The 25,366-nt window shown below is 36.0% G+C and overlaps 2 protein-coding genes across 5 annotated transcripts; both read right to left on the reverse strand.

Annotated features, from left to right (window-relative positions):
- Positions 1-1,058: 1,058 nt before the first annotated feature.
- On the reverse strand, positions 1,059-18,100 carry LOC129887241 (bifunctional 3-dehydroquinate dehydratase/shikimate dehydrogenase, chloroplastic). 2 transcript variants are annotated; one of them, XM_055962259.1, is made up of 11 exons: positions 17,988-18,100; positions 17,507-17,745; positions 14,997-15,102; positions 14,256-14,474; positions 11,893-12,239; positions 11,475-11,538; positions 11,234-11,339; positions 11,015-11,152; positions 10,728-10,876; positions 1,565-1,727; positions 1,059-1,479 (listed from the first exon to the last, which is right to left on the reverse strand). In XM_055962259.1, the coding sequence occupies exons 1-11, from the start codon at positions 17,994-17,996 to the stop codon at positions 1,439-1,441; spliced, it is 1,581 nt and encodes a 526-aa protein (XP_055818234.1). In that variant the 5' UTR covers positions 17,997-18,100; the 3' UTR covers positions 1,059-1,438. The 2 variants fall into 2 exon arrangements, with proteins under 2 accessions (XP_055818234.1, XP_055818233.1); XM_055962258.1 differs by having other exon boundaries at positions 14,247-14,474.
- A 1,978-nt stretch (positions 18,101-20,078) lies between these two features.
- LOC129887243 (superoxide dismutase [Cu-Zn] 2) lies at positions 20,079-24,799 on the reverse strand. 3 transcript variants are annotated; one of them, XM_055962260.1, is made up of 8 exons: positions 24,642-24,799; positions 23,379-23,467; positions 23,200-23,301; positions 23,022-23,117; positions 22,646-22,677; positions 22,490-22,565; positions 20,641-20,694; positions 20,079-20,323 (listed from the first exon to the last, which is right to left on the reverse strand). In XM_055962260.1, exons 2-8 carry the CDS (start codon positions 23,452-23,454, stop codon positions 20,301-20,303), a joined length of 459 nt encoding a protein of 152 aa, XP_055818235.1. In that variant the 5' UTR covers positions 23,455-23,467; positions 24,642-24,799; the 3' UTR covers positions 20,079-20,300. The 3 variants fall into 3 exon arrangements, with proteins under 3 accessions (XP_055818235.1, XP_055818237.1, XP_055818236.1); XM_055962262.1 differs by having other exon boundaries at positions 24,764-24,787; XM_055962261.1 differs by having other exon boundaries at positions 23,379-23,490; positions 24,642-24,736.
- Between the last annotated feature and the right edge of the window lie 567 nt (positions 24,800-25,366).

The raw sequence follows: 25,366 nt of genomic DNA on the forward strand, positions 1-25,366 counted from the left end.
ATCTAGTCAAAATCACTGATTAATATACGTAACAATCAGTTTTGTTCTTTTGTAAGCTGTGAATTAGTAATTAATACTAGTACACACATGCAGGAAATACTACCCTCCAATTATTCTACTAACTCTACTTGTAATATTCTAAGTTCTAACTCTTCATTCTTGAATCTTGGTTGTGGAGACATGTTCTTTCAATTTCTTTAATAACAATTTTAATCAACTAACTTCCATATATTCAAAATATATATATATATATATATACATACATACTAGTAGTTAATAGGTTGAGCCTTAAAATTTAATTTGGAATAATTAATTCGATTATCATTGTGTATGTCCTTTAGGATGCAAATGCTGCTACTTTTATCTAATTTCATTTTTTTTAATGGGTAAATTAGACAAATATCCATTGAATAAAATTTTTTATCCAAAATAACTCAATTATCACTTATTACTTAAAATGGAAATTCGGCCAATGTTATTGCACGTGAAGTCATGCATTTTGATGCCTTCGTTTCTTCTTCCTTCTTTGGTCTTCTTCCGTGCATTAATAATTGTTTTCCTTCTTTTTCTCTTCCTCCTCCTTCTTCTTCCTTTTTCTCTTCCTTCTTCTTTCATATTCAAAGCTTATTCAAAAAATTGACATTAAAAATCGACATCCCGTAAATGTAAATCTTTTTGAGTGAATAATATTTCAAAAGACTCAAAACACTAAGAAGGGCTCATGTCTAAATTTTGAGACTGTATAGAGGAGATTTGAGTTGGTTGGAACTGGAAAAAAAACAGTGTGCAATTTTCAAATATTGTATAACAATGTATATAGATGTATATATATTTCTGATACATAATTATACATTATCTATACACGATTATATGTTATTTATACAATATCGATACTTTGTTGAAAAGAATTTTTGTTGCATGCATGGCTGTACATATTAGTAAGTAACCCATTTTTAAAAACCCCATCAAAAACATGACAAATGGGTTGGGTCAGGCTGAAATTGGCTTAGTAAAGTAGGACCTAAATTGATTAAAAGTCAAACTGGCAGTACATCATGCTTGCAACTCAAAGTCATTGAACTCGATTCAAAATTGTCTTAGTATGATACAGTAATGTGACAACATTTAATAATAATGATGATAATTTCCAAGTATGGTATTACAGTGATGAAGCACTGTATACATCTCTTTTTGATGAATTTCCTCCCAAAAAAAAAATACTTGTCAAAGAATCAAGAGTCCTAACATAGCCAGAAAGATGGTGGATTTTCCTGCCATGGATTAACTGGTATGTTTGAACATCCTCTGTTTCGGCAAAAAGTATGATTTACTTCCTCCCAAGCACAAACATTGGGGAGAGCAAACTCTTAACACGATCATGTAGGATTTAGGAGGAATAGTAATTAGCAGCCCAGGTTGAAAAGCAAAAGGGACCCTCTCAGTATGTAGCCATTATATTCTTGAAAAGTTCCTTAGGAGCTGGATTTTCAAGACAAGAAAAAGATCATCAGTGCCAGTTATGCCATGACCACACAATCGAGGAACAAACTTATCTTAAACTTACCTGGCAATCCTGTAAATCTTTCATATTGCTCATATGCCTGCCCGATAAACATTTCAACTCCTGTCACAATTTTTGCTCCACTCTCTTGAGCTTCTCGCAGGAGTCTAGTAATTTTAGGCGTATAAACAGCATCGAAAACAAGTGAGTAGTACTTCAAAGCTTCCTGTAATTAAGAAGTGGTCAGAGAAGTTCAATATAGTGAGACAAATTTAAAACAAATGTTTTTCAAGTACAAATAGCATCAAGGGAAATGAGCAAAACATAGATATCAATTTGAATAACTGGTTTTAGGAAATTGTAATGTAAATGGACATTAGACCTATCAGGTAATAGAGACAAAACAGCCCCCAGATATAGAACAACTAGCTCAAAATTTTCATTTACACTGAGAAGGAAAATTTTGAAGTTCATTGCTGAAAGCAATTAAGTAAACAGCACAACACGGAAGAAAAAAACTCATGGGAAGCTGATTGGTATTGGAACATTCAATAGTGTACAGAGAATATGGTACATGTTTGTATAACATTCATCCTCCTCATAGCTGTTAATAATAAGTTCAAATTACTAGAAATATATCTTGCCCAAGTTTAAATATATATTACCAGCAATAGTTTCTCATTGGATCTGCTTCACTTTCCAAAATCATAAAATTGGGGTTATATCCAAAACCTGAGTGGCTGGTAGGTAGGTAGGTAGTTCATTCCCAGAGTTAAGTGCTATCCACAAGTAGAAGAAGTAAGGAGCTTTGCGTATAAAGATTGGTTAACAGGGTGTGTTTGCGTGTGTGTATTGGTGAAGTTGGATAACAGTATATTAGTTTTATGTTATTGGCCGCAACTCCCTAGCATAACGTATAGATTTATGTTTTTAGCCACAGATTCTCTTCTCTATATGTGTTCTATCCATTTTATGGCTATTTTGCTGAAAATTGCATCCAGCTTCCGTGGGACTAAAGTTAGTTCTTTCTGACTTACAGAAATGTCAAAACGCTGAAAATAGTGCATTTTGTCTTTGCCTTGTAGCAAATAAATACATGAAACTATTTCCTGTGGCAGCTGCTCTTGAAATGCCAAATATCAACCCAACCCTTCAACCACATCCTATTTTAACAGTGTCAGCAGCAGTATTATATGCACTTTTCATTGGACATAGTGCTAAAACTCCATTAATGGAGGTTCTCAGAGCTCCATTAATGGAGAAAGAAGAGACGAACCAGAGGTGAAGGAGATGAAGAGAGTTCAGAGTTTAGAGAGAAGTAGAAAGAGAAAGAAATATCTATAGTGTATTGTGTATATTTGTACACATACACATTCTAACAGTATTTGTAACTAATTCTGTTAACTAGTTAGTTAACTTCTAACAACAAACTAACTAATCTTGTTAGCTTAACTACCATTAGCTTGACTAACCATACCTTCTAGTCAACACTTCCCCTCAAGCTCATGGCTTAAACAAGTCCAGTACTCCTAGACCATTCAGCAGTAGTTGATGTTGGGCTTTGCCGAGACTCTTTGTGAATAGATCAGCTAGTTGATTTCCAGTGGGTGTGAATTCAGTCTTCAAGACTTCTTGACATATTTTTTCCCTTACAAAGTGACAATCTATGTCTATGTGTTTGGTTCTTTCATGGAATATTGGATTTGCAGCAATTTGTATGGCTGATTTGCTGTCACAAATCATTCTGACTGGAAGTTCAATTTGAATGCCAAGTTCTTTGAATAGACCAATTAACCAAGTTGCCTCAGCTGCACAATTTGCCATACTTCTGAATTCTGCTTCTGCTGAACTTCTGGATACTGTTTCTTGTTTCTTAGACTTCCAGGATATGAGACTTTCACCATATTTGATTACATATCCAGTAACTGATCTCCTGGTCTCTAAGCATGCACCCCAGTCTGAGTCACAATAGGCAAGGAGTTGTTCTGATGCTTCTGATGGCATGAATAGCCCAAGCCCTGGAGCTTCTTTGATGTATCTGACTATTCTGAGTGCTGCATCCATATGTGATTCCTTGGGGCAATGCATATATTGACTCAGCTTCTGGACTGAAAATGCAAGATCAGGTCTGGTCATAGTAAGATATAGGAGTCTTCCTACTAGCCTTTGGTACCTGTCAGGATCCTTCAGAGCAGGGTCTTCATGTTCTCCTTTTGGAGCAACAGCTTCATCATATTTGACTGAGGTCAGTTTTAAATTTTGTTCAAGTGGTGTAGCTGCAGGCTTGGCTCCCCCTAGACCAGTCTCAGCTATCAGTTCCATTGCATATTTCCTTTGAGATAGATGTATGCCTTTGCTGGATCTGCCAACTTCAATCCTAAGGAAAAATTTAAGTTCTCCAAGGTCCTTCATCTTGAACTTCTTCTGCAGATCACTCCTTGTGCAGTCTATCAGATGTTGTTCACTGCCAGTGATCAAGAGATCATCTACATACACTAGGACAATCACAATACCATCTTCAGTTTTTCTAGTAAACAGTGAGTAATCATAATGGCTCTGGATGAAGCCCAATTGTACCAAGGCTTCTGTCAATTTTAGGTTCCACTGTCTGGGAGCCTGCTTGAGGCCATAGAGTGACTTGTGGAGTTTGCAGACCTTGCCTTGCTCCCCCTGTCTAGCAAAACCAGCAGGAACAGTCATATAGACATCCTCCAAGAGATCACCATTGAGAAAAGCATTGTGAACATCCATTTGATGAAGACACCAGCCTTTGGAAGCAGCCAAAGCAATGACAGACCTGACTGTAACCATTTTTGCAACAGGACTGAAGGTTTCACCATAGTCAAGCCCCTCTTGCTGGCTATACCCTTTGGCCACCAGCCTAGCCTTATATCTCTCAACTTCACCTGATGCCTGATATTTGACTTTGTAGACCCACTTGCAGCCAATGGGTTTCTTACCATGGGGCAGATCAACCACACTCCAAGTGTGATTATCTTGCAGGGCAGCAATCTCCAGTTCTATAGCCTGGATCCATTTAGGATCAAGTGAGGCTTCAGAGTAGGAGGTAGGTTCTCTTGTAGCTGAGTAGGCAGCCAGAGCATGAGCATAGTGGGGAGACAGATGGGTATAAGACACATGGTCAGATATTGGGTAAGAGGAGGAAGAGACACCATGATTGGCAGTGACAAAGTCTTGAAGCCATAACGGAGGATGGGTTTGTCTAGATGACCTCCTAGGAGGTGGAGGTGAGGAAGGAGGAGCAGGAACAGGGCATGAGGAAGAAGGTGGCAAGGAGGGTAGTGGCATAGGTGGAGAGGCAATATGGGGAGAAGGGATAGTGACAACTGGAAACAAGGGATTAGAGGACACTTGTAAGTCTTTGAAGGGAAAGATATCCTCCTTGAACACTACATTTCTATTAACAAACATAGATTTGGAGTGCAGATCATAGAGGAGATAGCCCTTTTGGGATAGGGAGTAGCCCATCATGACTGCAGGAATAGCCCTGGGGGAAAATTTGTCTGAAATCTTGGGACAGGCTGCATAGCACAGGCACCCAAATGTTCTGATATGGGAGAGAGGAGGAGGTGAAGAGTGAAGCATTTCAAAAGGAGACTTATAGTGAAGGAGTTTAGAGGGAAGTCTGTTCAGAAGATACACAGCAGTAGTGACACACTCACCCCAAAACTTCAGAGGCACACTAGCTTGAAACCTGATTGCTCTAGCCATGTCTAGAATTGTTCTATGCTTCCTTTCAGCAACCCCATTTTGTTGAGGGGTGTAGACACATGAACTTTGATGAAGGACACCAAGAGTGGATAGTAGAGATTGAAAGTCATGGCTAAGGAACTCACTTCCATTGTCAGTTTTGAAGGTTTTAATAGTAGTAGAGAAAAAATTATGAACTTGTGCAAAGAACTTCCTCAGCACCACTATAGTATCAGCTTTGGAGGAAATAAGAAACAGCCAAGTAAATCTGGAAAAATCATCCACTAATGTCACAAAGTATTTCATACCAGAATGAGTGGGAACTCTGTAAGGGCCCCAAATATCACAATGAACTAACTCAAATATAGATGTAGAGACAGAGGAGCTAGTTGGGAAAGGCAGTTTGGTTTGTTTAGCTAAGGGGCACACTGTGCAAGGTAAATTTACAGTAGTAAGAACTATATCGAGGCTAGATGACTTCTTTATTAAGTCTATAGGGGCATGGCCTAATCTTCTATGCCACAAAGATTCAAATTCAGCTTGACTTGTTGAAGTGGAGGCAGTATGTGTTGAGTGTGCAGAGGAGAGAAAGGCTGAGCTGATGAGATTTTCTTTGAGGATGTAGAGACCTTGATCTTCTCTACCAATCCCCTTGACCAGTCCACTTGAGAGGTCCTGAAAAATACAAAAGTCAGGAAAGAAGGCTGCCATACATTGAAGTTCCTTGGTTAGTTTTGACACAGACAACAAGTTACACTTGAAGTCTGGAACAAACAACACATTACTAATACTTTGGCTACCAAGTACTTTTGTGCTCCCAGTGTGTTAGACTGATACTACATTACCAGTAGGGAGGTGAACTTCTTTTCTCTCAGGGTTAGGCACAAGTTGAACTGCATCAAGCACATCAAGACTAGCTGTCATATGATCTGTAGCTCCAGTATCTATTATCCAGTCCAAAGGCACATATTTGGATACTAAGGCAGATAAGGTACTACCTGCTGAGGCTGCTTTAGATACATGTTCCCCTGCATTCTCACTTCCTTTAGCTAGCATCTGAATGATTTGTTGATATTGATCTTGTGTGAAAAAAGTGGCAGTTGATGAAGTTGAAGGACTCAGAGAGAGCAGGCCATTGTTAGTCGATTGAGATACTTCAACTTGATTAGCATAAGAGCTCTGGCCTCCACCTTTCTTCTTTGATCTCCACCCCACAGGATAGCCTTTAACCTTGAAGCACTGCTCTTTAGTGTGTCCCCTGTATCCACACACTTCACATACAACTTTCTGAGTTCTCTGAACCTGTGGCTTGTATTGAGAGTCATAGTGACCTCTGTTTGGATTACCATCACCACTTCCAAAGTTTCCATTCCCATGAGTATGTGCTTTCTGGCTGAACAGGGCTGCACTTTCAATACTCCTGTGAAGAGTAGCCTCTGAATTGGTTAGGCTTCTCTGGCTCTCATGATCTAGAATGAGTGAGAAAGCTTTGTTTAGATTTGGGATAGGAGTTTGAAGTAGAATATGACCTCGAGCAGCTGAGTATGATTCATTCAACCCCATTAAGAACTGGAGTAACCTTTGATACTCACAGTGCTCCTTAAACTTTCTGGACTCATCACATGAACATCCTGGACAAGGCATGATGGAATCAAACTCGTTCCACAGACTTTTAAGTGTGGTGTAGTAATCTGTCACTGACATTGTTCCTTGATTTAGGCTGTGAATCTCTTTGTGAAGATGAAATACGTGTACTCCATTGATTTTATCAAATCTCTCTTTTAACTCACACCATACTTTGTGAGCATCTTCACTGTATACTACACTACTAAGTAGGTCTGACCTTACAGAGTTCATAATCCAGGACAACACTACTGCGTTGCATTTTTCCCAAATATCAAAGTATTCAGATGGAAATTTCGACTTAGGATATCTACCATCCACAAACCCTAACTTACTCTTACCTAGCAGTCCAATACGCATGGACCTACTCCATATTGCGTAGTTTTCTGAACCGGTGAGCTGCACGGAGATCAGTGAGCTACCTGGAGTATCACTAGGTTGAAGATAGAGCGGATGGTTATGATCTATCACTGGAATGTTGAATCGAGTTGCCTCGTTTGCATTTTGGTTGCTGGTTTCTGTAGATCCAGCTTCAAATCCGGTTGTAATCCCCATTTCCTTTGTTTGTTTCGCCGCTGACTTGCGATTCTAGTGCTCCTCGGCTTTGAATCTCAGCGGGAGTTTGTCGCACTTCGTAGATCGTCGTGCAAGCTCTGATACCATGCTAAAACTCCATTAATGGAGGTTCTCAGAGCTCCATTAATGGAGAAAGAAGAGACGAACCAGAGGTGAAGGAGATGAAGAGAGTTCAGAGTTTAGAGAGAAGTAGAAAGAGAAAGAAATATCTTCTTCTGTTATTATCTCATTCCAACTACATGTATATATGCATATATAGTGTATTGTGTATATTTGTACACATACACATTCTAACAGTATTTGTAACTAATTCTGTTAACTAGTTAGTTAACTTCTAACAACAAACTAACTAATCTTGTTAGCTTAACTACCATTAGCTTGACTAACCATACCTTCTAGTCAACACATAGCTCAGATTGAAAGAAGCAGACGATGATCTTATACTGGTTTCTAAGAAGCAGTTCCATTTCTGACAGAACTGGTCTCACTCATCGTATCTGTTTTATTTTGTTATTCTTGCAAGGGAACAAATCACCAAAGTTCTTTTCATTCAGAACTTCATTTAAACTTTTTAAACCACTCACAGAATTACAAGGATCTGATCTGGAAGAAATCTTGAAAATGAATGAAATGCCATTCCTAGGAGGCACAACAATGAAGGAGGAAGTTTGAGATTGTGGGACATGGCAACAAAGGTATATATAATTAGAGACTTCATTTGTTGACTAGGCTGGTTTGTAAGGTTATGAAAGGCTAAAATCTGGTTCTTTAACATAAAAACGATTGATTTTGTTATCTATAATCTATCTATAAGTATTACACACACATTCTCAGTATGAAGCTAATTGAGGGAAAATGGTTTTCCAAGAAAAAGAAAAAGAAACAATAAGAAAATAAGACTCCCCTATAAAATGAAATTTAGAAACTCCGCCCTGTTCAAATTAATAGAACTCTTCTGTTCATTATTGGACCCTCTTAAGAACAGTGAAACTTAGAGAAGTGATTGCTGAATGGTGAGTATGAGCTAGTTGAGGGAAAAAAGTTTTCCCAAGCAAAAGAAAAAGAAGAGAAAAGATAATAAAAAGATTCCCCAATTAAATGACAAAAAAACAAAACTTCATTCCATTCTAATTTATACAGCCCCACCTCCCGTTTGACCATGAAAATTGTGAAATTTGAAAAAATAGTTTTTGTTTTCAAAGTAAAAAATTGTATTTGAAAATTGGAGTTGTGTTTGGCCATGAATACAAATAGGACTTGTTTTTAAATGTTTGTGAGTGATTTGGAGAGAGAAAAAAAAGGAAAAAGAACTTTTGGGTGTTTTTCAAATTACGGAAAATTCCAGATTTCAACTTTAAGTTGAATTTCAGAATTTTCTGAAATTTTTTGGCCAAACATGATATCCGGAAATAAACATCAGAAAAAAGTAAAAAAATATTCATCACCCTCAATCACTCAAATTCTTTCTCGAGGACAAGTGGAGAAAATGATTCTTTACTTCACTCTACTTGCTTTCTCAATCAATGACTCTCTTTGAAGACAAGTTGTCTTCTACTAACTTGACTTACATTTTGCCTTATCGAAAAATGACTATTATATCTAGATATTCATGGGACTATCCTAGCATGTACCCTATTTAGTGCATATATCATCACCTAATTATATTTTTTCCTCTTTTTCTCATACATGTATTAAACCATACATGTATCCTTGCATTAAATTCATAAATATGTGAACTAACTAAATTCATGTATCACACAAATGAAAAACTTTTTTCTTCTTCCAAGACAAGGCTCACATTTCAACACTCCCCCTTGATCCTTGTTGGAAATCACAAAGTATTCTTCAATTTCTCAAATCTTTCTTCCTCAACTCTTCCAAGATTGCATATCAGCATTCTTCTTGAGAGTTCAGATGATTTTCATCCATTTTCTTCAGAAGATCCTCACATTTTTCATCTTCTCAAATCCTCAATTTCTCAGAAGATATTTCCTTCTTAAGATTGAGGTTGCCATTTTTACTGATTGTGCTTTACAAGGCACGTCATCAGTTTCATCAGAATATCCCTCTTCACCGGTGCTCTCCTCTTTTGGAGATTTCTCAGTAGCATGTGGAGTTCTTCTTCATCATTTTTCAATTATCATTTACTGTAAAAACCTTTTTAGGTTCTACAACAATAGATAGTATTTTAGAAGCGTCCACTTCTTCAGGAATAGCTTCTTTAAACTTTCATCAAAGCTAGTGTGGTCAGATTCAACAACATACTTTCTTGTTTGCAATTATAATCATCTTCATCTTCATATTAGTCACTTTCTTCAGAATTGCCACTCATCTTCCATTTTTCTCAGGTTTCACAAAAAAAACCTTCTCGACATCTCTTCATCAATTCCTTGACAGATGAGAGTGTGGATTTTCTCATTCATTTTTCTCATGACGGCAATATCATCAGCTACCTCTCTATTCAAGATTCATTGTCGTGAAACAAATCCAAGACCAACTGCTTCGTTAGGGTTGACATCCTTGTTGGGCTCCTTCCCTAATAAAAATTCTTTCAAAAGCTTTTAACTATTGAAATTTTGATAGTTCCACCTACCAAATTAAAATCATCAATATTCTAGTGTTTCTCTTGCCCAGCATTCTCATAGTTATAATAACTAATCTTGCTCATATCCATTTTGTTCTAACTCATTATTTTGAGAAAATTTTTGATTCTCCACAGGTTCCACAGGACAAGTGGCTCTGATACAAAATGTTAGAAATTCAGGCGGAGCAGCACTCTCAATACTATTCTTTCTTGAAAACAAATGAAGGAATGATTGTTCTTTACTTCACTCTACTTGCTTTCTAAACCAATGATTCTCTTTGGACAATTGGACTTCTACCAACTTGACTTACATTTTGCCTTATCGAAAATGACCATATATTTAGGTATTTTATAGGACTATCCTAGCATGTAACCTAGTTTAGTACATGTATCATCATTTAGTTCTATTCATTCCTCTTATTCTCAAATACATGTAGCCATACATGTATCCTCACATTAATATCCTAAACACATGAACTCTTATTCTCAAATACATGTAGCCATACATGTATCCTTACATTAATATCCTAAACACATGAACTAACCAAATTCATTTTTCACACAATCAAAAACTCTTCTCTTCTAAGACAAAGTTCACATTTCAACACAACATTTAACCCACTTTGTTTACCCATTTCACATGCCTCATATTGACCTTGCATCTGTTCAACTAATAAGATATGGATTCAATAACGAGTTCTTTTTATCTAAGATGAGTGCAAAGAGGCAAACCTTAGAGATTGGTGTATCATCAACCTTTGGTTGCATGCCTATAGAGGTGGTATTTGCAAGAATCATATCATTTTCCGGATGGAAATTGCTAAGCTCGTCAAGAGATAAAGCCTTTGCTCCAACTACATCAGCAAGTTCTCTCGCTCGTTCTTCAAGAAATCAGACAGAACATCAGTATGAAGTAACATAGTTGACATTCAATACTAGAATAGAAGTACTAGGCATGGTGTGAAGAACTTCATGGTCATGAGCTAGACAGAATTTCAAAAAATAAAGTGTCGAACTACCATAGGTACGATTAGCAATCACCACCCTAGCCCCCTTTTCCTTTGCGCCATAAGCAAGCGCCTTTCCAGCGCCACCAGCACCAATGATCACAAACAATTTACCAGCCAAGGGTGACCCAGAAATACTAGTCTGTGAACCTGTAAAAGGAAATAATGAAGCTCAAACGTTAAGCTCTAAATCAGAAAACGATGTTTGCAACTGGGAAATGATTCTTTGACCTTGCAACGCTTCTTCAATGGCAGAGATTGCACCCACATAGTCTGTATTGCAACCAAATAACTTCCCATCAGGTCGCCTTACAATGCAATTGACAGCCCCTATTGCCTGCAGGATAATCAAGAAACCAAGAAATTGCATGTGATATGATAAATCATCCGGACAATTTGTAATACTGATCCCTGTAACACAAAGCAAACTGAAACAAATGAAAGTATTATAAGATCATGATATAGCTAATACCTTAGCAGTAGGATCAACTTCATCACAGCAGTCGAGAACGGCTTCTTTGTGAGGAATTGTACAGCTGCACAACATAGAGTTGCATAATTAATTCTAAACATGAATATGATTAAACTTATAAAAAATAACACGCATATGAATTATATTTACTTGGCATGGTTGACACATAAAAATTAGGAAAAACACGACAGGGATGATCTCAATCAAGAAAAAGAAAATCAGAAAGCAAAACATAAAAGAAAAACCCAGTAAATTCAACCCTGTGAGCATGCAGTATGTACATGTATAAGAAGATGATACTTTCAAGCTAAGAGAGAGAGGATGAAGGAGAATGGTGGGCCAGTGAAATTTGGCATGACTACCCTGATGAAGCTAAAATACATCTGATAAAATACCAGTTTCTGTTTTGAGAGCAAACCTGAAGCCAGCAAAATCTAAAGATGCATAAGTCCGGAAAAAATTTGCAACATCATCTACCAGCAAATGCATATAAACACCATTAAACCCAGCTGATCTGAAAGATTCATTATATAATAAAGGTGATTTGCTATGGCTAACAGGCTTCCCAATAATGCCAAATATTCTGGTATCTGGTCCCAACTGTCTGAAATTGTATAAATTCAAAAGATTTTCGATTGTTGGTTGTCCAGGAGCCGAAACTTTTCCCACTTCAAGAGTACCAAACGTGAGGTATCCACCAAATTTTGGACAAAGTATTCGAGACATCAAACCCTTCTCTCCCATGACCATGGCTATTATTGGTACCTATTTAACAAAGTGCAGGAAATGAATTAATGTTTGTCACGAGAAGCATCTCAGAATGCAAGCGAACTCATATTCACACAGGTAAATCAAAAGAAAGAAAAAAAAGCCAGAGACTCAAGGGAGATGGAGGACAACTATAAGCATACAATATGCATAACAAAATCCTAATAACAAATAACCATGTATGCACATGAATAATATTATAGTGGCAGCAGAAAGAGAGAACAAATTTCAACCATAAAGACAACCAGCTAATGATTGGAGAAACTAATGCACGCCGATTTCATTCTTTAATTTCAAAATATGACAATGGAGGACCACCTTGTAGTTTTAGTGGTTGCATTCTATCAACAATTCGGTTTCAGAGTCTTAAATTTATGATTTCTCCAGGAATTCAAGAAATAGATTAGATCAAAATGCAATCAAGTATCTCAAATCTAAGATTTTCACTCTTATTTAGTTCTGAACTAGATCCCACTTTAACTTTTGGGGGTTAAAAGAAGACTTGATTGCGCCACAATACTTTTGAAGTGGAAAACATTGCAAAATATGATACAGCAGGGTGGGATGACTGTATATTTGGTCATGCAATACAACTTACCGAAATAATTGCTTACATCAAAATAAATCATACACTATAAATTGCAAAACCAAGACTTGAAGCTGGAGGACTGTAATTGCACCCACTAAAATATTAACTGAAAATTTCACAATGAGTTACATGTGTGATACTAATAATCATCTTTAACATAATCCAACATTTAAAAAAAAACTAATCTTCATGTGTATATCTTTCTAGATCCAGGCTCAGTACCTGGAGTGTACATAGGAATAGGATTCGGGTAATTTTTTGTGCTCACATTGGAGGGGGTTCTAATGGTTCCAGCTCGGTGCAAGTTTGTCCCTCGTGGCTTATCTAGAGGATTACTTTTTGTCCTATACAACCTCTTGAATATAGCCTCTTGATAAGGTATAAATCCTTCACCTTTTTGCTCTATCACTGTTCCAACTGCTCCCCAAGGAGTGGTGGGACTCCATTAACCCTTTACTGCCCACCATGCAACCACCTACCCTCAACTGCCACAGCTAGTGACCCTTTCCTCCATTCTCTTATTCCCTTATGCCTAGTTTAATTTGCAATATGGACCATCCACCCACAATCGATGACCATCGACAGTCTTATACATCACTTTCAACTTCCATGGTCAAAAAGTATATCAATGGAATATTATTAAAATCAAATATTATTTGCTGGAATTCTTTTTAACTGAAGGGATTACTTTTGTATTTAAGAGAACATATAATTTTTTTAGCCAATCATCACCTTATCACTACTTGCTAAATCATTTCAGTGAAAATTACTTTTGAATTAAAACATAATTGTTAACACACGTAAGGTTAGGGGTGTTAATCTCACAAAATTAAGTCCCTACAGCGGTCCATCCTACTGGGTCTCACCAAATAAGAATCCACCAGCCTTCACTAGAATCCAACCCAACAGCATATAACACGACCTAATCACTTGATGTACTAAAAGACCCCTTAATTGACTAGTGATATCAAGATGTCATTCACTTGATAAAAACCAAAGCATCAATCAACTATCTACGTTTAACTTTTTCTTGCAATGGAAAAAATCATCAGATAAATTAAGACAATTTTACAAACCCCCACCATTTTCACCGGGAGAAAGGGAGAGAGTTAATTTGGAAGTTATTCTCAATTTCCTTTTTTTTAATAAGAAGTTATTCTCAATGTCTTTGTTCCTCTCATTGCTCTTATTGAATATCTAGGTTATTAATGTATACCCAGCCACAAGTTTATGCTTCTATACCTAACTTATTGCCATGTATGGCTAAATACAAGAAGCAAGAGCAGCCAGCTTCTAGATTCCAGCTAAGCAGCTACTATTATCATGCACCAAATCCATCTGAGGAAAAACCATGATGTATCACCATGCATATTTGAATGCAAGGTATGCTTACACAACTTGGCTATATTACTTACGCTGCTTACTTGAGAATGTACAGTAATTTGGAAAACACGTGCAACATCAGTGATATCCTGTGCAGTTGTAGCAAATTTCACAATGTCAGCTCCAGATGCCTGTATTCTTGCTACTAGATTGCCAAGATCCTCAGCTGATGGTGTGCTATCATAGTTGTGAGAAGAAACAATAAGTTTGCATTTTGCAGATTTATTTCCACGCAGAGCATTGTTGAACTCGTCAATAGCCTAAAGGAGGAGGAGAAAAAAGAAACAAACAGCATAAGAAAAGCAATGATAATTGTTTATTGATGAAGCATCCGTCAAAGCAAAAAGGAAGAACTAATGAAGACTCAAAGCATGAGAAACGTTGATGTTAAAGTTAGCAAAGCTTTATAAATAATATATTCCAACAGGAAGGGATTCTTAGTTGGCAAAATCAGTCTGTGACAGAATATTCTTTCATGCAAGAAGCATCTCATGCAAGAAGCATCTCAGGCTATACATCTCAAAAGTCATGCTCCAAGTCACAATACAAAACTGGCAAGTTAATACATCTATTAAGATGCTTTGGAATTTCTACTACTTAAGTTTTTGGAGATCTGAACGTCAGGCAACAAGATTGATTGGCCTTGTATTCTCCTTCTTATGCATTTACCTGATCAATTCCACTGAGGACACTTAGCAGCAGTCACTCAGGGGAGCTCATCATTCTTGTCTTTGCTTTTTTTACGGATAAGGTGGGAAGGGCCATTTTAGTGTGAAATTTACCTTTAGCTCAACATCAATGTAATCAGCTCCCAACTCCATTGCTAATCGAAGTGCATCCAATCGGCTCATTTCATCACCAGCATACTGACCACCTTCCCAAGTGGGCCTAGCAAAGTAGGTAAAATGCGGAAATTTTATATTGCACTTTTCAATGTCGAGAAGTAAGAGAGGAACTACAGAATCAGAAAGTAGAACTATATTTACATGTATATTGTAAAAGAACTAATATTTGTCATCACAAATTAACAGAAACTGCAATAAATTCTATCGTAAGGTTGAACTCAGATGTCTTGCATGAAGAAAAATAGAAGTGTCCTTGTCTTATAATGTCAAAAATGTATAATAGACATAACACCAAAATTCAGCAGCATACTTATCCTGCTTGTATTGCTGAAGTGTGGTTCACAAAATTCCCATGTGAAAACATGCATCACAAAAATGAAGCACAGGTTCTTGACAAACAAAAATATTAATATAAATAAAGAAGATGGCTTGTTAAGGTTATAATAAGCCAGATGGAAATATCAATATCTTTTCAAGTTCATGTAATTGCTGTCCTGAAAAAGCCAGTGATGAGAAAGTTAACCGGTCAAAATTTATATACAAAACGATCAAAAAAATTATATACAAAAGAACCTAGTGCCATTGAAAAACGCAATGTCTTCCTGAGTTCCGGGACAAATTAGATGAAGTAGCAAGCAACCATAGCCTATGCTTTATCCAAGCTATGTTGTAGAGCTCCTTATATGTGTATCTACAGGATATGACAGATAGTAGCATATTAATAATATTCCCTCCCCCTGCCCCACGCCCAAAATATAGCTGGAGGTTGAAGAACATGCATTGTATCAGTAGAAAGTGAAAAGGGACCAACCAGGGAAAAAATAATTGCCCTTAGGAATGTCTAAGTTACGTCGCAGCGCTCCTTATATTTGTATCTACATGATATGTCAGATATTACCTTCTTAATATTACACACCCCCACACCACACCCCAAAGAAATAGCTGCAAATTGAAGAGCATATAGTGTACTAAATAGGAAGTGTGATAAGTCCCATATTGATTGATAGGTTATGATCTTCTTATATGGTCTTGACATTTCTCCCCTCCTGAACTAGCTTTTGAGTTCGATTTAGACCCAAGATCTATTTCTTATCATGGTGTATCAGAGTCAGACCCACTGATCCTTGTTTTTGTGTTTCTCAATGTTGGGTCCCCGTGTTATATTATATCATCCATTCTCTAGTTGTCCAGTCGTGGGCGTGGGTGGGAATGTTATGAGTTATGGTCTCCTTATATGGTTGGAGCAATCCTCCGCTAGTGAGCTATGTTTTGGGTTTGACCTAGGCTCAAAACCTATTTCTTATCAAAGTAAAAAGGGACCAATCAGGGGAACGTAATTTCATTCCTTTTCATACTATTTTCTTTTAAGTGGAAGCTGGTTCCGTGCTCTAACTGTTTCAAGTCAAGTTGGTGACAAGTTTTTTACGGAAGGATAAAGGAGTGCATATTAACAAACAGGGATATTCTGGGCAACAGATACAGAATAAGAATTTTCAGTATGAATTTTGAACCCAAAATGATTTCATAGCGAACTGAATGATGGAATATAGAAACTGGGAATTGAAAATGGCAACAGATACAGCGGAGATTCAATAATACAGTAACACCCCTCCTAAAGCTGTTGATGCAGTGGGACAACAATCGCTTTTCCGGCTTGTGTCCATGGTGACTCAAAACTCTCAACCTCATGGTTAGAGGTGGTGGCCCTTTTCAACTAGGCTATCCCTCCCTAGTTAAATCAAGAATTTGTTATCGTATGCTACATATCTCTCTCCCACACACACTTGCAATTTTTCTGTTTCAGCAAGCAGTAGGAAGTCCTGAATCCTTTACAATTAATACAGCTACCAACTAAGGCTTATTCCTTTGCTTCAGTTATCATATTACTTTTCTTTTTTGGGTTTCCCACCGCCGTGTCCGGAGCCCGCATTGGAGCCCCGACTAAATCCGGATCAAGCAATGCAAGGCCCATTCGGGGGTGGCACTCTCCATACCCAAGGCTCGAACCCGAGACCTTTGGTTAAGTGTGAAGCAGTTCCACCACTGCACCACAACTCATGTTGATAGTTATCATATTACTTGTTGCTACTTGTTCTCTTCTTAGTTTGTTTTCAGCATGTTTTCTTTGCTATTGTATTTGTTTTACATACTTGATTTTTAATATGCTAACTAAAGTCGGGGGTCTATCAGAAAAGCTTCCCTACCTTCACAAGGTAAAGGTAAGGATGCTACACAACACCCTCCCCAGACCCCCTGATCCTACTTGTGGGGGATCACACTAGGTATATTGTTGTTGTACTACCAACTAAGGCTTATTCTCCTATTTTTAGGATTTCCAAGCAAAACAAGGAAAAAGGATAAATCTTAATCATCATTCTTAATCTACCAGCAATCACAAAAAACACAAAAAAGGGACAAACTTGGCAGCAGAAATTAGGAATTGAAACCTGTAAGTGAAGAGAGTAGGCAAAGGGCACTGTCTGATTAGAGTATCAATATCTTGGCGAGGATTAAAGCTTTTCAGGCTATCTAATCGAATCTCCACAAGATCAGCCCCACTTGTTTTAGCCTTTTGCATAAGAATCAACATTTGATCCACTGAATCAGCCATAATTGGTGCGCAAATTAGAGTTTGGTTCTTCCTCATTGCCTCACCCTCCATCTTCTTCACTCCAGAATCCACAACCTGACCACCCCCACAAAAAAAAAAAAATCTCAAACCCCACAATTCAAGAAAAAAGAAAGAATTTAAAACATAAAAAAGTGTTCTTTTTTGTTTTCCAATAGAAAAAGCCAATGTGGGTTGGTAGAAGTCTTAACAAAAGTTTGGTGAGTGGAGAAAGGCAACTCAATTCCAAATTCTTTATCATTTTCTTTTTCCATTTATTTTTTTTTGAAAATAGGACAGATAGTAGTTAAATGACTCACCAACTCCATTGGCAACCAACTCTAGAGCAGTCAGCACACAAATGGGTAAGGACCAGAAATGTAGGCTCAGCAGCCAGCTTGAAGTCCAAGTGAGAGAGAGATAGATATATACAAGTATTTATGTTATTACTTATTTATTAGGAAAAAGAAAAATGAAGTAGATGTGATGTGTGGTTTTTATTTATCTTTATATGATGATAGAATTCACAAGTAGGATTGGATAATTGTGGGGTTGGTGAGGGATGAATTTTATTTTATTTTTATTCTTTGTTCAATTTGTTTTATATACAATTAACCATAAATATTCTCCTTAAAATACTTTTATCTGGAAAAAAAAAGTAGAAATTTGATTTATAATTAGTATTATCTAAATCTTCTTAATAATTATAAATTCATGTGACCACTTGACTATGGTTCGAATTTCATGGAATATCCTTCTTATTTTTTGTATTTTATTGTATACGCTATTTAAACAAATCATCTATGCTTTAAAAGAAAATTCAAAATTCTTGTAAATTTAATTGTAGAAAAGCATATTTGATGAACAATCTTATTTTCAGTTTGAGAGATGCAATATCACATTAAATTTTAATAATAAATAATTTAGACTAATAGCATGTCATACTTCATTATATTCATTTTCGAATTAGCTCTGCAATGCGCGATCTAAATTTAATTGGGGCTTTGCAGAATTCAAACACCTTGTAAAAAATTGGAAAAAAAAATCATATCTAAACTTAGAGCCTCTTTGCATTTTTGTTGGGAGGCCAAAAGCATTTACTTTGAAAAGAAAACAGTTTTTAAAAAAAATCAAAATGTTTGGCCAATCATTAAAGTATATAGAATTTCATGGTGGTTTTTTTTATAATTATCGCGGCGGAGTAAAATATTTCTCCAAATTGTTCCCAATTATAAAATTCGTCTCTTTAGAAATTAAATTACAAATTTTAGTATGTTCCCATTTATAAAATTTTTGTCTCTTTAGAAATTAAATTACAAATTTTATGTTTGTATAAGAATAATTGAATCAACGGAAAAGGGTAAAACAAAATATCCTTAAACTATGTAAAATAAATAAAAATGTCCTTTGTTTATAGTTTGGTTTAAAAATATCTTTGCCGACAATAGTTTGACTCAAAAATGTTCTTATTATTACTTATTGGCTCAAAAATGACCTTTTTCAAATTAATATATTACTTATTTTCTTTTTGAACACATTATTTTCCTAATAATATTTTTCTATTAGCAAATATTTATCCTACTTCAATTCAAAAAAAATTATAATGTAAAAATATTTCGTAGTTTGTTAAAGTTATGTTTAATTGTTATCTAAATAAAAATTAATGCTTTATGATCTTATATATGATATAAATTATCCATTAAAAGGATACATAAAATTATTCTATTTTAATTGAAGAAAAAAAATTATTTCCTACATTTTTATCAATTAAAGTGGTTTTAAAAGAAAAAAAACAAGAATAAAGTTCTTTAAAAATATTTTTTTATTCAGAACAAGATGTGTTTAAAATGAAAAAAAATAATATATCTATTCAAAAATGTGAAAACACAATATAAATTTTTAAATTGAAGATTTAGAATTTCATCTTCCAAACCCTATTTTTAGTGTGACAATTTACTAGATTGAGAATGGGCCCGATAGAGGTGGACAATTTACTAGATCGAGAATGGGCCCGATTTAGGACCAACAAAATGAAACTACCTTTGCTTGGACTATTGCAAGAATCGACCCAAGTAGGCAATAGCTGTAATTGATTGAGAATGGGCCCAATTTAGGACCAACAAAATGACTATTCCCAAGGGAGCTGTCAATTGATCTAATAAGGCAACACCATTCTATGCTTATTTATAGGTCAACTTCATACCCTCAAATTTAGGCTAGAAAAAACCAAGACGTTTATGAATGCATGGAAATTGGAATAGGTTAATTTTACAGCAGGTGGTAAGCATACGATCAAAGCAATTATATTCATCTCGCGCAATTCAAGGAAATTCTAGCAAGTAATGACGACTGCAGGCTGTGTAGTCTAGTACAAATGGTCTAGTTTTGAAACCATCCACTAAAATTTAAGATACCAGCAAAGCCAAGGGATTACGTTTATTATGGTTAATGACTGTCGGCAAAAACTTATACAACATACACTGGCTGTTCTCATGTATGATTGGTTCAACCCCAAAACAAAAGGCATCACATGATAAATACTACATAGAAAACAAAGCTCAGCCGCTCCAATAAAACTTTATTCTAACACACCCTCCGCCGCTAGTTGCTGAATCTCCACAGCACAGGAGTAATTAACCCTGAAGGCCAATAATACCTGACAAGAGTAACAATACCACATGTTACTACAAACATATTTAAGGACAAAATCAGGCTTGCCTGTATGATTCTCAAAAAGCAGATGATTCAAAGTTGTCATTTGAAACCAATTGGTGAATGGCAAGCAAACTTAGATTTTACTTGAAACAAATAGCCTAGAAGAATCATTTGAAAGAGAAACAACAGAGATTGAACTAATGACTATAGCTAACCCATCAGCAGTTGATCAATGTAACTACGACGCATAGTGAAAATGACTAAATGAGCCACATAAACAACGAATCTAGACCCAGACGCAAGACAAATAGTACTTACCACAAGCAATCCTTCCACCAGCATTTCCAGTGCTTTTACTGAGCTCATGTCCTCCTAAAACAGCAGGAAAACAAATTTTGTGTCAGATTAAGTGAAAGTGGGTTACAAATATGGTTAAAAAAAGGTAGTTATATTTCAAATCTGTCCTCTTTTTATTCCATGAAAGGATTTTCAATGCTCCTACACCAGACAACAAGTTTCGTTACATGCAAATACTAAACCTCGTAGCTAAATATAGCACAACTCTTTGCTCCATAAGCCTAATCTCATAATATCATTGTACACCCACTATATTTACTTGCAACTATAGTCCACTTCCCTACTTCCAAATTTTCTGAAACAAGTTGGTACTTGGTCATCCTCTTTGAATATTTCCATTTGAGGCCTCACAATTTGCAAAATAAGGAACATACTTCTTGCAGTTCAACCATTCCGAGCACATACATTAAAAGGATAACCTATGGGTCTTAATCCAGCCTCAATCCCAAAGGATTTAATAGTAATTTTAGAAGGATAAAGCAAAGGCCCACAATGACTTAACTGTAAGCAAAAAAGAAAACTCAATAGCTTATCGTTGTAATACATTTTTCTTATTAGTTCTTGTTCCACCATTCTTCCAAACAATCAATCACAAGTACCAGCTTCAGGCTAAAATCAATTTACATCCAACATCAGCAATGTTAATCCATCTCTCTCTCTCCCCCTCAAACACACGTTAAAAAGAGAATGTTTCCTGTTGACTGCATTTAAATGACTAGGCTTTGACAAATACAGACAAGGGAAGAGAGAGAGAAGCACAGTTAAATGGTAACCCAAGCAAGCATCATGGAATGAAAGAATTTCTAGAACAATTTGTCCAAAAAGAAACTTAAGAGCTGTGTTTGCCAGCTAGTATTTTCCAAACTGACCCACGTTAGCTCCAACACCCACATCTCACAGTCAGTCCATACACTGTCCTATTTCCAGATTTGAATACAAAATTGGAACCTGTATAACAAGAATCCGTTCCTGCCCCCAGAGCTTTGTTTAGTGGAAAGAACGCAACACGTGATGTGTAGGTTAGCTGCACGTCATGATTCGAACTATACAAGACAAAATCCTATTATATAAGTGGAGAATGGTAGAGGGGTGGGCCATTATCCACCAATTGCACCACTGGCCCGCAGGAATTACATGACCATAAAAAAAACAAGATAACACCTATTCATTCTCTAGGAATGAATATGAAGATCACATCCTAATTCTTCAAGGAGATTTAACATCACTCAGGAATGCACACACCCCTTCCCAGTTTATTTTTGAGTCAGCAATTACCTGGCGTTATTTTTCTGCTCAATATACAGAGAATGGCAAACCCTTTGAAGGAAGAAAATGAGATCGTATGGATGCTGGAGAGATGTGAAAAAGATATAAGTGGATCCTTGCTAGTGTGGTCATGGTTAGATTAGAGCCCCTTTCTCTTTCACTTTGCCTAGTCGTATTTAAATGAACCTTCCTCATTTTCTTCAAAATTAACCTAGAACACATGACAGGAACAATCACATCTGGACTTCTTCCTTCTCAGATCCATAATATTTTCAATTACTATACACCAAATCTTCCAAATACACTCCTTAAAGAAAACACATGAAATGGAAATAGGGTTTATATATGTCAAGCAAACAAGCCCTATGGACAAAATGGAGTGTTGATGGCCACAAACTAAAATAATAAAGCTGAATGTCAAGAGGTTATATATATTTTTTTCGTACTTTCTTATCCTCTTTCCTTTTTCACATTCTGTTGTATTAAATAAAAGCATGCGGTGCTCAGCTCATTAAAGTTTAGTCACTGAAGTAGGGGAACTAACCCTTTCCAAGATCATCAGGATCAGCATGAACAACAACAGCTCTTCCAATGATGGATTGTGCACCAGTGAGAGGAATCTGCAAAAATTCAGGTTGCAAATTAGTTCAGGAACAAATATAGAACAAGACTAAAGCTTAGAGTTCAACAAAGAATTTACCTGCTTGTCGGTAATAGTAAAAGATGCAGTACCTGAAATATTTTGCAATGATTACATCATTAGTGATGCTAACTAATTTGGAATTACACGAGGATAGAGAGCGAGAGAGTGGGCAATGATCTCTTTGAAATAAATTTTGGCTTCACTAGGCAAAATAATCGTTGTTTTTAAGACAATACAATTATGGGTAAACCTTTACTGCAACAGAATGAATTTTTCCAAAGGCAGTGGGTTACCACTATACATCATGTCAAACCAAATTATACTAGGCATAGAAGATGATAAAAATCTTCAGATTGCAGTCATTTGATTTGAAAATAAATAAGGCTAACTACAACCAGATTAAGTTAAATTATTCAAAACAAGGAACGCTTACCATCTTCTCCAGCTGTAATGTTACCAAGATCACCAGCATGGCGCACCTCATCTTCAGGAGCACCATGCTCCTTACCAGAAGGATTGTAATGTGGTCCTGCAAGTTAACAAAGAAAAATTCAAAATCTTAAACATCTAAAAATCATTTCTATGTCGCCGTCTCGAGTAGATAAAATTACCTGTTGACATGCAGCCATTTGTGGTATCACCAAGGGCATGGACATGGAAGCCGTGAAGTCCAGGTTTTAGGCCAGAAATATTTCCATTAACTGTGGTTGGAGCTGTATGCATTACATCGGTTAGAGGTCACACATGATAGATGTATGAATAAACCCTTTTACTTATTAAAATAAATTACCATCTCCATCTTGAGTGAAGAGGATGGTGCCACTAACACCTTCACTGCTGTTAAGGACGGCGACAGCCTTCACCATTTTTGTATGTGATCTAGAAAATTATGATACAAGAGTCTGTTATCAAGACAACAAATATAAGAGCAAATACGAATCACATCAATAATTTAATATGCAGCTCACCTCATAAGATGATATACAACATTTCCTTATACAAGTTTAAATTTATAAATAGAAAATCGCATTTCGCCAACCAGTTAGAAACATAAAGCAAGACTTCCAGTCACAAGCCAGGCAATATATAGTTAATCTCGAAAACAATTTGATCACATAAATTGACATCCAAAATGTCATGCATTCCATTTCTTCATCTCAACCATAAAAGCTTGGATATTTAAAAAAAAAACAATTCTTTAGTTTTCCAACAAGAGTTGTTTATTGGAATTAAAACAAAATAAAGAAAACATACATTTTGTTTTAAAACGTTAGACACTGTATCCTTTACCCGAACATTCACAAAATCCTCATGTTACCACCCCAAAACATCCACACAAACAAAATTATCCCAAAATCAAATCCAATACTCACAAAATAGCAGAAAGCAAACTGTTTTCTAATCCAAGCACCATCTAAGACAGTAAAGGTCTACTTGCAGCAGGATTTTCTCACACACACAACTTGCAGGTGATGCGTTTAAGTGTTTTACAATCTTTATAATTAGAAATGCCTATGAATCAGTCCTAATCGAAAAAGGCAAATACTCCTAAACTTCGACCAAGCAAACTGTAATTAGATCGAACCACACTTCCAGAAACCAGATGCGGATGCAACGTATCGGCGTGCAAAGCATAAATTTATGAGTAAAAACCCCATAAAAATTGCAACAGATAATAGATATGAACCCATAACTTTAAAAAAAAAATCTGCTAAGAATCTTAAAGATTGAAGCCATAAAAATTCAATCTTGGATCCACCTCTGTCACAGCCACAGAGGAATCGATGATATCCTAAGCCTCTCTTTCTTTATCTTCCTAATAAACTTAAATGTTTAGTCAAAAATCATTAAAAATAAGCTGAAAAGGCAGAGAGTAAAAAGAGAAAAGTGGTAGAGAACTCTAGATCTGCAAAATCAGAAGTTGAATCCAACACGAACACAAGAGTATCAAAACCAAATCCAGACGAACGGCGTGAGAATCAAGGAGAAAAAGAATCAAATGATAGAACATCGAATACTCGCGAAGACTGATGCAGATATTTTTAAGAATTACCTCAGGGCACCCCTTGAATGGCTAGAGAGAAAAAAGAGCAGTCGAATATGATAATGTGAGAAGTTGGATTATGGTAAGAGTGAAATCAGTGTTTTTATTGGAGAAATGGACTGACCACTAACCTGTTTGAGGGGTTGGTAGGTGGCCGGCTAGTTGGCTAGTTAGTGTGTGATAAGCGTCCTATTTCTTTTGCCAACAACCTCTTTGCTCAGCCTTCATACCACGTGTTAGGAATTATCTAGAAATGTAAGTACAAAATTAATTTAAAAAATCGGAAATAATGTGTTTTTAAAAATTTTTAAAAATAAGATATTTTTGACCGATTAAGTAAAATTTTTAAATCAAATTATTCGATGCAAGAACATTTTTGGATCAAACTATCAACTGAGAACATTTTTGTTCATTTCACATAATTTAAAACTATTTTTGATCCTTTTCAGTTTTTATTAATATTAATGCAATCAAATTTGGTGAATATTTTTTTTTTTTAGCAAGCTTCAAGTTTCAATACTTATCAATAATCATCTACTTTTACGCAAATATTTTGTATATTGGCTCATCACTCAATTTAATGAATTATTGTATTCAATTTTCATCTTTTATTTGTTTTAATTACTTTTAATATTTTATATAGTTTTAATATGGATTCTTCTAAAAAGGGTTCTGGTGAACAAAAAAATTTAGATTTTTGATGTATATTGTAACATCTCATGCTTTTAAACTAT

This window comes from Solanum dulcamara, chromosome 4, assembly GCF_947179165.1.
Source record: "Solanum dulcamara chromosome 4, daSolDulc1.2, whole genome shotgun sequence".
NCBI classification, from domain to species: domain Eukaryota; kingdom Viridiplantae; phylum Streptophyta; class Magnoliopsida; order Solanales; family Solanaceae; genus Solanum; species Solanum dulcamara.

Coding starts and splice junctions, on each gene's coding strand:
- LOC129887241 (XM_055962258.1), bottom strand. Junction 14,475..14,996: donor ACATTGATGTTGAGCTAAAG/GTAAATTTCACA, acceptor CTCCTCCTTTAG/GCTATTGACGAGTTCAACAA. Junction 11,153..11,233: donor CATTGAAGAAGCGTTGCAAG/GTCAAAGAATCA, acceptor TTCCTTTTACAG/GTTCACAGACTAGTATTTCT.
- LOC129887243 (XM_055962260.1), bottom strand. CDS start 23,454: ATGGTGAAGGCTGTCGCCGTCCTTAACAGCAGTGAAGGTGTTAGTGGC. Junction 22,566..22,645: donor TTACTATTACCGACAAGCAG/GTAAATTCTTTG, acceptor GAATTTTTGCAG/ATTCCTCTCACTGGTGCACA. Junction 20,324..20,640: donor TGGTGGAAGGATTGCTTGTG/GTAAGTACTATT, acceptor TACTCTTGTCAG/GTATTATTGGCCTTCAGGGT.